Source organism: Cucumis sativus, chromosome 3 (assembly GCF_000004075.3).
Source record: "Cucumis sativus cultivar 9930 chromosome 3, Cucumber_9930_V3, whole genome shotgun sequence".
NCBI classification, from domain to species: Eukaryota; Viridiplantae; Streptophyta; class Magnoliopsida; order Cucurbitales; family Cucurbitaceae; genus Cucumis; species Cucumis sativus.
The window spans coordinates 18,982,198-18,995,274 of NC_026657.2; the positions used below are offsets into that span (position 1 = coordinate 18,982,198).

At 27.9% G+C, this 13,077-nt stretch overlaps 1 protein-coding gene across 1 annotated transcript; it reads left to right on the forward strand.

The window, feature by feature from the left end:
- The first annotated feature begins 4,234 nt into the window (after positions 1–4,234).
- Positions 4,235–6,101, forward strand: LOC101207613 (ethylene-responsive transcription factor CRF4). The gene has a single exon (XM_004149406.3). It carries the CDS (start codon positions 4,804–4,806, stop codon positions 5,782–5,784), a length of 981 nt encoding a protein of 326 aa, XP_004149454.1. The 5' UTR covers positions 4,235–4,803; the 3' UTR covers positions 5,785–6,101.
- Positions 6,102–13,077: the final 6,976 nt, after the last annotated feature.

Consider the following 13,077-nt stretch of genomic DNA (forward strand, 5'->3'; position numbering starts at 1 on the left):
AATAATAATCCGAAAATGAGTATATTAAAATTGGTGAAGGCAATTAAATGAAACAATAATAGAATAAGAAGACTAGTAAATGTTGATTATTATGGTTTTAGGATGGAAAAGAAAGAGAGGAGAAAAGGAAAGTGAATTGGGGGATTGGAAAAAGAGGTGGTGGAACCCATCCCTTGGGTTCCCGGTCAAGAAAATAAATCAATTTTCTTTGTGGGTAATGATACACTGTGTTGAAGGTCCATGATTCATCACCAGGATCATCACGCTTTCTCTGGGCCCCGCCCCTCTCTGCGCTCTCTGCCACCTCCATCATCAGCCACGTGTTCCAACCACAAACCCACTTCTTCTTCTTCTTCTTCTTCTTCTTCTTCATTTTCTCACCTAATTTTATTTTCACATCCAATTTTTTTGTATCAATTTTCTCTATAACACAACTTCCACTTTATTTATTTCATTATCTCTAAATTATTATTTTGGATCTATCTACTTTCAATTTTAATCCAACCTTATAAATCACTTTCACACTTTACCCTTTCTACTTTAAATTCATTTAAGCTCTATATTATAAATTATTATAAAAATTTAATGATTTTTTAGCCTAAACTAATTACGAAATACATACTCTACCTTGTTAAATAATGGGAATTATGAAAATAAATGTTTCCCCGGATATTATTTTTCTCTAAAAATATCCCTTTTATGAATTATGAAAATAAATATACAGGGTATATCTAATTATATATATATATATATATATATATAAAGAATTGCAATCGAAATAAAAAAAAAAGATTCAAATTATTACTAAAATAGTGTTTTGAAAATATAAAAAAAGAAATATCTAGTATTGCACAATTATGCTTGATGATGCACAACATCAAAGGTTGAAATGACTAAGCTAAAACTTCGTTTTCAAATAAAAAGAAAAAAACATCCTAACACAATTTAAAAGGGAAAAGAGATCTATTCTTATTTATATATACATATGATTTTTCATCGACTGACATATATATATATATATATTGTAAATTATTGAGCACTCATGGAAATATGTTTTTAGTGCATGTATAAACAAAAACTTGTTAGAAAGTAATATTTTTTACCCTTTTCCAAATTTATGATAAATATTAAATAAGAAAATTGTCATATGAATAGAAAATAGAAAAAAGAAAAAAATAAACTATTTTTAAAATGTAGGGAAAAAGAACTGAAGGGAACCTAAAAGGATTTTGATCAAATTTGCAATATTTTTTAATAATTATTTTATTTTGTTATTTTCTTAAAAATCCCCATTTTGCCGTTTCTCCGATTTAGTTCATATAAATTTTAATTTTATAGATTACACGTCAAAAATTTAATTGAAAAAAATTACATATATGAATGTTAATTCGATTTATATACTCTATTTATTGTTTAAAGAGAGAAAAAAATAATGTTAACAAAATAATTTTTTTTAAAAAAAAACGTATGTTACTAAGTTGTCAAGTTATGGAACCTACTGCATGCCATTTTAAGAATTCGTGAACCAATTTTGTAGTTTAACCTAACAAAAAATAGAGTAAGATAAAAGAGAGAAAAAAAAAAAAACTACAATTAAAGTGTAATTTTTTTTTTTAAAAAAAACACTATAAATATAACAAAACAAAAAACAAGAAAACCAAAGTTTTATGGAATATTAAAAAACATTTTTGACAATTTTTGGGCCATTTAAAATAATATATCTAAACTTTAATTGATTAAAAAAAATCATTCTTAACAAAATTTTATTTGATATTGATGTTAGAACAAAGGTCTCAAAATACATTCTAGTTTTATGTTTTTTTTTTTTTTTTTTTTTTTGTATATTGTTTCATTTTCATCTATGTATTTTGAACTTTTAGTTCTATGCCTTTTAATAAATCTCAAATTAGCTGATAAATGATTGTGCATGAAAAAAAATATTGCAATATTAAAATTATTGTTATTTATCATTTAACTAATTTAGAGGAAATATTAACTCTCAAGGATGGAATGATAGTATTGTTGAAATCTGTCGTGAGATTTTATGGAAATTAACAAGACTATAATAAAAACAAATTAAAAGTACATAGAATAAATGAGTATTTTAATTAAATAAATATGAAAATGTTGAAAATTAACTCAAAATCCTAGTGAAGACATTTGAAAATCCACTCTTTGAATACTTTTAAAAAAGAAATAAAATATCATTTTAGTCCATTTATTTTGAAAGTCGCATAATTTAATTTATTTACTTTCAAAAACCTAAGTATAGTATCTAAAAAAAACCACATAATAAAAATAAAAGAAAAGAAATACTTGTCACATGCAACTTAGAGTTGGATTTTTTGCACAAAGATAAATATAAGTACAAAGTGGTTATTTTTGTTTTTTCTTAAAAAGGAATATATATATATATATATATAAAGAAGAAAATTAATTGAGTAAAAAAGTGATTATATTTAGTAACTTTAGTGTTTTACCGCCGTGATAAGTATAAGGGTAGAAATAAAAATAAAATGAAGAAGAGAGAAGGGGACGTTGGGATATTGGAAAGCGTATTTGGAGTTCGTCCGCAGGCGTCCACGCGCTATTGGTTCACGTGGATTTCAAAATACATGTGTTTTCGTTTTTTGTTTGTAAATAAAACAGAATTATAAATGAGAAGAGGTCCTATAAAGAAATTGAGATCACCATTGATTATATATTATTCCATTTTCTAAATAATGGGAATTCTTTCCTTTTCAGTTAATCCAATAATTATTGATTTTTTAACCTTTTTTTTCCAAACAACCTTATTCTCCATCTAATTCTTTTTCTTTTTTCTTCAATGTTCCAACTCTAAATATATTTGTAAATAATTTACACTTACTAACTCCTACTTTTTTTTATTTACTATATATTTTCTCATATTTTTTGAATTTACATGCAATTTGAGAAAGATTTTCAATCAAATCAAAACAATCATTTTTGATTGACAAGAAAATGGAAAATTTTAAAAAGCTAAGGTAGTACACTCTACCTCTAGTCTATATTAACTACGTGGCACATAATATTAAATTTATTATTTATTTTGATATTCGATAATTGTTCATGGAATAGTATAGGATAAGTTTATTGAAAGAAAACATGAATATATTTAAAGGATATAAAATATAGTTGGAAGTAATCATATAATTTAGGAAGGTAATAGCGTAGCCCCGGTAAAAGAGAGAGAAGGATAGTAACACCATTTTCAAATTTGAATTGAAAAATAATAAGAATAATAATAAAAAAGAAAAAATTAAAAAAAGAAAAAGAAAAAGGAAAAGGAAATTAGGAAGGCAGAAGAGTGTTAGCTGTGTGAATTTGAATTGAAAAATAATAGTAAAAGAAAAGATTTGGTTTTCCCGTTATTAGGGTGGAGGATTAATGGTAATTTAAGGAGTAAGTGAGGGGACAGAGTGTACTCTTTAACAGTGAAATATGAAATTTTAAAAATTGAGTCAAAAAAATTGACTCATTTAATTAATTAAACAACTGGACCGGGTGGCGGGTATCTTGGGCCTCACGTGACTCGCACCACGAAACTCGAGATGACTCACTTGCTGACTCACCACCCCATATCATGTTCTCCCATTGGACCATGTCTCTTTCTTGGTCCCACCTCTTGCTCACGTGTCACTATCTCCCTCCTCCATTTCTTATGCAGCCGCCGTCTCTTACTCTTTCCTCACCCAAATCTTCCCCTTCTCAACCGACCTTACACTCCCTTTTTCTTTTACCTTTTTACCCTTCCTTCTCCTCTTTTATTTCTCCCTCCCCCCCCCCCCCCTTCTTCACTCCAAATAAATTTACCCCCTCCCCCCTTACTCTCTTCATTTTTATTTCCTTTACTCCTAATACCCCTGCTTATTTGAGATGACATTTTATGTGGTTTCATATAGTTTCAAAGTTTATAAAGTTAAAACAAATACTATTTATCAAAAACATTTAAGGGACCTTATACTTTTTATTATCATTATATTTCAGTGAGCTTTAAATTATCTACATAGAGAGTGATTTTTTTAAATATAACAATTGCATGGTACAAGCTTGAACCTTTCATACACAATGGTTATACCAATTACCAAAGGGTATTTATTAAAGTAAGGTAAAGATAAAAAAAAAAAAAAATATATATATATATATATATATATATTATAGGGAAATGGGTTAGGAATGGAAAAGAGTTATAATGAAAAATATTGGGAGGGGGTTAAAAATACGGAGAGAAAGGGAATGTGAATAAAGGAGTTAGTATTGTGGAGTTGCCAAATTGGGGTGTTGGGATCCTATAAAACAGGGATTTCAGTGTATTTGGATTCCATTGCAGCATTGCTATGGTGGTTGTTCACTTCTTTTCCTTCTGCCCAACACTCTAACACTTAACACTGCTTCTTTACTCTCTCTCTCTCTCTCTGCACTCTCAATAAATACTCATACAAACCTTCTTCTTCCTCTTCACAAACTCTCACTCTCAAAAACCCTTCTTCTTCTTCTTCTTCTTCTTCGTCTTCATCATCATCATCATCATCATCCCCTTTGCATATTTAATCCTACTCTCATCATCCCTTCAAAACACGACTAAAACACAGTCACACCAAACCCTGTTCCTCACTGTGGGCGTTTTTAGTTCCCTTTTTCCTCAGTGTGAATCCAAAATACGAAAAACTGTCTTCTTTTTTTTTCCTTTCACTTACTTTACCCTTTACCCTATTTTGCCTCCACTATCTCATCCTTCTATAAAATCCCCCATTGCTTCCGCAGTTTGATGCTGAATCTGCCATGGAGGACACTCTTTTTTCCCCTGTTAAATTCACAGAGCACCGTAACTTCACCAACAAATTTTCCGCTAAGAAACATCACCAATCCGAAAGTAGAGTCGTGCGGATTTCGGTAACCGACCCTGATGCCACGGATTCATCCAGTGATGAAGATGATTTTTTCGAGAGGCAGAGAGTCAAGAAATACATCAATGAGATCAAAATCCAAAGTGGGTGTCGGAATAATCTTTTACCCAGCTGTCGGAAGAGGCCTGCCGGTGACCGTTCTGAGTTTCGGCGCCAGGGGAAGGTGGTCCCTCCTACGAATGGGAAGAAATTTCGTGGTGTACGGCAACGGCCGTGGGGCAAATGGGCGGCGGAGATTAGAGATCCGGCTCGTCGTGTACGGCTCTGGCTTGGGACGTACGATACGGCGGAGGAAGCTGCGATGGTTTATGATAACGCTGCCATTCAGCTCCGTGGGCCGGATGCTTTAACCAACTTTGCAACACCTCCGCCGGTTCCGATGCCGGAGAAGGAAGTTGAGACGGCTAATATCCCATCTGTTTCCGGTTCTTATTACGATTCCAGTGAGGAGTCTCACAATCTATCATCGCCGACTTCGGTTCTTCACTTCAGAACACCGTCACCGGAAGAATCCGAAAAACCCCCAAAGTCCGATGACTTACAGAAACCGCCAGCGCCGTTTGTTGACGATCAATTTCACGAATGTCAAGGAGAAACTTCTTTTACTGAGGAGTACCACACGGAGTTCCCCAGATTCGACTATGATTTCAAGTTTCCAAGCCCCGAAGCGCCGATCTTCTTGGACGACCAGCCACTGTTCTTCGAAGACAGCATATGGAACGATGATTTCAGTGAAATTTTCACCAACTTGCCTGAAGATTTTGGGTCTCCATTGTTGTCTTCTTCGATCGGTCAAGGGGGCGATGACTATTTCCAAGATATTTTAATGGGGTCAGACCCTTTGGTAGTTTTGTAAGCGGCGGAGCATTGGCTGCCGACGACGGCGGACCACCGTTATGTCGGCCGAATTTTGTTTTCCATGGTCGCATTTCGCAAAAATAAAAGGGCCAATTTTGCGAATTTTGCTTTTTTTTGGTATACTTTTCCTTACCTGTTTACATATTCTGGGAAGTTGAGTGGACCAGTTTTGCTAGAGATATTTATTCTTTTTATTTCCTTTTTTATTTTTATTTTTTTAAATTTTGATTTAAGTCAATAATTAGGCTTTGTCATTTAAGAGTGTATAACGTGGAAGAGCTTTGTATAATTATATATCTCCAAATTTTGTCTCAATTTTTCTCACCTTTTTTTTGGAACACAATTTAAATGCATGACCTAAAAGAAAAAGAAGAGAAAAATCTAATTTTGTTCTCTAATAAACTAATTAGAAGATGGATGAATGTGGTTAAATAGTTAAAAGAATGTGTACATTTCTTAAAGGGTCATTAAATAGTTGAAAAAAGTGGAGATATTTGACCATATGAACATAAATAATAAATTAAAAAAAGAAAAAGAAAAAGAATTTCGTTGTGCATGGAGACTGAAAATGTTGTATGATAATAAATAAAATAATAATATTGTTATTGTTATTGGAAAGGAAATAAATGGAGGATTTAGTTTAAATATAAAAATGGTTTAGTGTGTGTGATTAGGAGGGAGTGATTAATGGTAATCCAATAGAGGAAGAAAATGTCAACTTAGACAAAATGGCTGTCTTCCTCTCTTTTCCTCTGTCATTTCTTTCTAATAACAAAAAGAAAAAAGTAACGCCAATTTAAATACATACTTAATTTTGGTAACTTCATGTTTATATGGAAATCTCCCATATTTAAGTTTTTAAATGGGTAGTATTTAAATGTTTGTGAAACCGTTAGTCCAAATAATTAACTTATTTTACATAGTTATGGAGAGAAAATATTATGTATATAGTATTAATTCATTTATTTATAGTCAAAGTTAAATACGAATTATTTGTTTGAAATTATGAAGAAGAATAGTCACGTGCACAAAGCACGCACAAATGATTTTGTAAGGCCATAATTGTAATTAATAAAATTTAGAATTAGAAATTCTTTTTTTTTTAAAAAAAAAAGGAAAAAATTAAATTAAAATGAATGTTTTATATAATAATAATAATAGTATTTTAGAATGAATGTAATGTTGTGTGTGTGAGGGAGAGACCATCCCACGGGACAACTTCTGTCCTTCCTATTTTGCTTCAATATTACTCAAAAGTAAATCTTTACATTTTTTTTTCCCTTTTCTTTTCTAAATAAAACATAATCCAACATTATGCCCCCACTCTATTAATCATTATGTCTAATATTTTTCCATCTTTCTCTATTTTTTTTTTTTGTTTACTTAAACAACCAACGGTACGTATTCGTATGTCTTATCATTTGGCATCTTCTATAATACCAATTTATAGCATATACCACAATCAAATAAATTTAAAATATAACACAACCATAAGCGCAAATGTTGACTAACTCAATTACTAAAATATTTTTAAATATCAAATTTATCCTTCATTTACTATCATCCATAGAAATTGTAACTAATAACACGTTTCTTCAATTGAAAAATATCAATCACGGATGTTATCATTGTTAACTTTTAATTTTGAGAAACCACGAACAAATTAACCTTTAAAATGGTAGTTGAACTTGAACTTCTTATTTTTTTTTTTGAATCTTTTATTTGTGATATATATTCTATTATTTAATATTATAAAGTAGATGCCAATTATAAAGAAAGTTTTATTTACTTCAAATTGAAGGGCTTTTATCCCACTTTCTTTTGAAGGCCACATGATAAATCTTAGCAAAAATGTGGTAATTTATATTATATCATCACTTAATTAATGAAAAAGTGGGAGAAAAGAAAAAGTGAACAATCCTTTTCCTTCTTTGAGTGAAACATAACTCAAATTCATTGTCTAAAAGAGAGGGTTCTATTTCTAAATTCTGATAAACTTTGTGGTTGTTAGCAAAAATTGTGTCTAAAATTTAGGGTTTTAAAGTTTGTATTTTACCCTAAAGGTGTGTGTGTGAATCTATTTTAAGGCATATTTAAAGCTTGTATGTGTTATTTATTACATACTACTTTTATCAAAAATGAAATATTAATTCAACCTAGTAACATCTCATACAAATACATTCACTAATTAATTTTCAAATTTAATTGTTTGTGTAAATATTTCTACTATAATATATGATATACTACAATGATTCAAATACCTTACTCTTCTACATACTTTATATCCAATTTTTTAAATATAATTAACGATTAATTTTGTTGATTCAATTTTCGTACACCTATTTGTAAGATATATAAAATATCTACTTTTATCTCCTTTTGCTTTATATATTTATATGAAGAAAAAAACGGACATTAAATTTAAAGATGAGCCAATAGCCAATAGCCAATAGCCAATAGCCAATAGTACAATATTTGATAATTTAGAACTCCTTCTTCTGACATTTTTATTTATATATAAAAGATTTTGAGATGAATTTTAAATGAAAAAGGCAAAATTAAAACTATATATATAAATATAAACCTAAAAATAATTATTTTTCATCCTGAATAGACTTTATGATCTCATTGAATACATAGTATGTTCATATTAATAACATTCATCCCATCACACAAAAGTTTTGAATTTGCCTTTTATTTTTTGGTATAAATTTATGGATGCATTTACATTTTTGCTTTTATTTTTTTGTTGGTACATCTCTTATATTCATTAAATAATTGACTTATTCAGCACAACAATATTCAATATTCTGTCATCTATTATTATTATTACAATCCCACCCATTTAATATTATTCTTACAAATATTTATACCTATTTATTTTTAAATATTTAAAATCAGTTAACACTAACTAAATTAGATTTTCAAACTTTTAGTTCAACCCTAATCTACGACGCTTGTCCTTCCTCACTTAAGATTCAAAGTCATTGCTCCTATTCTATAGGTCATATAAATGACATAATTATTGTACTAAAAAAAACTAAATTTGATTCTTTCATAAATATTACTATGTGTACATATTTATAAATTCATAAGCCATCAGATTGTATTCTACATTTAATTTTCTAATTTTTTAGCTTAATTTTTTTTGTTAATAATTTATAGAGTAGGTATTTTCAAATACCATTTTTTAAAAATAATAATAAAAAATAAACTATTTACATTTTGAAAAATAAGATACTAAAAGATTAAAAATTGAGGATAAATATTTTGTTTATTTAGCTGTTTTGATCATTTTTATTTTAGTCAAATATACAATTTAGTCATTTACTTTCCAATAAACCATAAATAAATTTAGTTCGTATATATATTTCCTAAATATTTTTGTTGATATTTCCATCGATTTTTTTATTATTCCTTTAGTATTTTATTAATAAAATTTGAAAACTGTGTTCCCATATTATACTTTCTTTCGATTATTAATAAGTTAAATTTGATAAAAAAAATTAAAAGACTCAATTTGAGATTTAATAAAATAAATTAAAATAAACCTTTTGAAATCATTCAAAGTTGGCTTAATTAATTAATGCCACCTTTTTTTTAAAAAAATTCAGACTAGGTTATGTTGGAGACTCATGAAAGTCATAAATTTTAATTAAATGATAAATACAAGATTTAACTTATTAATTGAGAGATGATTACTAGGACTAATCAAGGTTGAGTTAAAATATATTTTAACCAAATTTATTCTGTTTAACATGATATATAAAAATAAAAATAAAAATAAATGGATACAAAATTCTAAGAAAGACATATAATATAATACAAACTAATTTATAAAGTTAAAAGACAAAATTAGCAATACACTTTGATTTAAAATGGATATAAAAAAAAAAAAAAATTAGAGAGAGAAAAGAGGGGGGAGAAAGTGATAAGGTAGTAGGCATTGCCAAAAATAAAGAAGCTAAGGCTTTGGAAAATGATGACAGTATGATTGCAAAATAATTTTATTTATTTATGTATTTTCCTTTTTCTTATTGAGAGAGATTAAATTAATTAATTAGAAAAAAGAAAGAAAGAAATAAAGAAAAGGATTTTGATATTATGATTGTTCCGTTGCTTCCTTCTGTCTCATCTCATCACCTTTGCCTTGCCTCCCTTCACGTGAGGTTATTAATTAATCAAATTCTTTTTTAATTTCATTCTAATAATTTATTTATTTTTTTTATTAATTAAGTAAGTATCTTATAAGGTTATAATTATTATTTCTAGTTATCATCTGTTTCATATGAATGATTAGTCAAAGTTTGCAATGGACGATTTTATGACATGCTATTGCTAGTTGTGCTAATAATTATTAACCCTTCATTCTATACTCTTTTACTTAATAATAATTATTAATATCCACAACCTTTTCATTCCCTTTTATGTACCTTTTAAGTTTTTAACCAATTATTTACCCTTTTTTTCTTTTAAAAAAAAATCAATTTACTTTTCTATATATATATATATATATATCATTATATGGCAGCTTAATTACATATTATTTTATTTTTTACAATTTTTCTTTCAGGGAGAAGGTGCTGTTTTTGGACTTTTTCAATTGAATTTTATGAAAACTCCATATTTGATTTTTTATTTCTAAAAATTGATCCTATCAATATCTATTCTACGTGTAATTCTTAATGAAAATGTATATCAAGGTGATAAATGAAAAGAAAATAGACTAAAATCTTTAAAATAAATGGAGGCATACTATTTAAAAACTTAGTTTTGTACATTCAAATAATTTAGTTGAGAATAGAACTGTTGTACTTCTCATACTAAAAAATGGAGAAAAAATAGGTGTAATTTTTTAAAAAATAAAAGCTAAATAATTAGAGTTATAATTATGAAACAAACGTCAAAGTTAAAAGAATATATTATAGTAAAATGGAAAAAAAGAATGAATATATTTTGAAATTGGTATAGTTGAAAGAGACGTATGAGTCGAATTTAGTAGTAGTAAGACACTAATACTTATCATTAAACCTACAAAATAAGAAACTGAAATAAATAATAATTCTGTCCTTGCCTACATACAAAAGCCAACTAAAACTGTACCAACCTACATTTTTTTTCTTTAAGAATTAAAACAGAAAAAAAAGTACATAAATTAGATATTATTCACATGACATTTCCTATTTTTATATTGAAGTAGAATACCCCCCAGCTACCCAAATCAAGTATTATCACATAACAAATCAAAATAAATAAATTAAATGTTGAAAACCTTAGGAATAGTATTTTTAGTTAAAAAAAAAAAATGTCAAGTTATAAGAGAGAAATATGTATGCATTGAGTTATGAGTAGGAGTTAAATTTAGAGACCCTCAATTACAATTCATTTATTAGAATTAAAAGCATGATTCAATTATTACCAATTACAACAACAATGTAGATCATTTATTTATTTATGGCACCTAACTGTGTTGTTATTATTACTATTATTATTATTGCCAATTTTTCTATCATAATATGGCACTGAAAATATGAGGCCTGTGAATTTTAACTTTAAAAGAAAAATGGGGTTAAGATGTACATAAAAAGAGTGGTAAAAGGACAAAACCATTGAGCTGTAAGGCCAAAAAGGAAACTCGAAAGAAAATTAAAATTTCCATGGAACACAACATAAAACTTTTCTGCTTACACTTAATAATTATTTGGCAACCATGCCTGAGTCAGCCAATCTTTTTGGCTCTGTTATTTTGTCAAATAAAAATGCCAAAAAAACATGTGTGTGTGTGTATATATATTCACATATCTATTTGAAAGGTAACCTTTAATTTCATTCATTTTGAGGAATGATGTTATATAGTGATAAGATGACAAGAATTATTCATAATAATGAAGTTGGACTCGTTTTTTTTTCTTTCTTTATTTGTGATTGGTTGAGGACTAAAGATATATGTTATAATCAATTAAATTAGCATGTTCAAGTTTGATTTGACACTCATGAATGATCATTTTCTATACTTAAGAGAATGAAATTATTTAATTCCCTTCATCATTTATTGGATTCAAATCTATGATTCTTTTCTTTATAAAAAAAATTGACGGTAGTTGGGAAACGTAACACATTAATAAACTCTTAGGTAGTTGCTTTTGTGTCGAAGGAGATTGATGTATAAACTCTTACAAAATGTTGTTATTAAAAAAAGTGTTGAGAATCAAAATGGTTTTATTTGGAGTACATTTAGGGTTTAGGTATTGAAATTAACTGAACACATTTAAAAAGTAATTTTCATATATAGTTGAAATTGATTTTTGAATCAGTATAAAAAGGAATATTATTTGTTGTTTTGAAAGTCCCTCGGAGCGAAGATGGCTTATATTATGTGTGGTAGATTTGGTTGCATAGTGTTTTTGTTGGATGGGAGAAGAGAATTATGCAATGGTGGGTTTGTGAAAAATGGATAGAATACAAGTTGAGGAGGATAGAAGAGGAGAAAGAAAGTATAAATTGTTATTTGTTTGGTAGTTGTTTGTTTTATGAATTAAAGAAGCTAATTTTGTTGTTGTTGAGTTTGTGAAAACATATATCAACATTTAATTTTCAACAACGACAACCCCTCCCTCTTTTATATCTATAGATTATTATTTATATTGTTATATGTATGTTTAAATTTAGTTGGTCCCCTGGGGGGCTTAGGTACGTACCACTCAATTTTCCCACTTATATATATATATATAGCCCTACCTACTCTTTAATTTCCCCTTCTATTTTCTCACGTGACTTCATACTTTTAAGTTCTTAATTACTTCAATATATATATATATATATATATGCTAAACTTTATTCACTATCTTTTTATTTGTATATGAATTAATAATTTGAGAGAATTGAACAATATTTTCATATATATATATATGAGACTTTATAATGCATTTTGATATAGGATTTAAATTCTTTTACTTTTTATATAGTACGAAAATATGGATTATATATATATATATATAATGATGCATGTGTTATTAAGACTTTAATAAGAAGTCCCCACCTCATATTGATTTCACATAAAATGGACAAATGAAGCGTGCAACACAATTGACTAATCTCTATTTTTTTGTTTTTACTCAAAATCCCCCATCCAATTTAAAACTAATGAGAACTATAAACAATATTCTCTCTCTTTAGCTAAGCCTCTTTTTATTTATTTATTGCTTAATCAAGATACATATGTTTTAATTAACCACTTCTAGCTACTAATTCAATATATTGAATATTTTAATTTTTTTTAATCTAAGATAAT

Excerpts from the sequence above, each read along its gene's own strand:
- LOC101207613 (XM_004149406.3), top strand. The coding sequence starts at position 4,804 with ATGGAGGACACTCTTTTTTCCCCTGTTAAATTCACAGAGCACCGTAAC.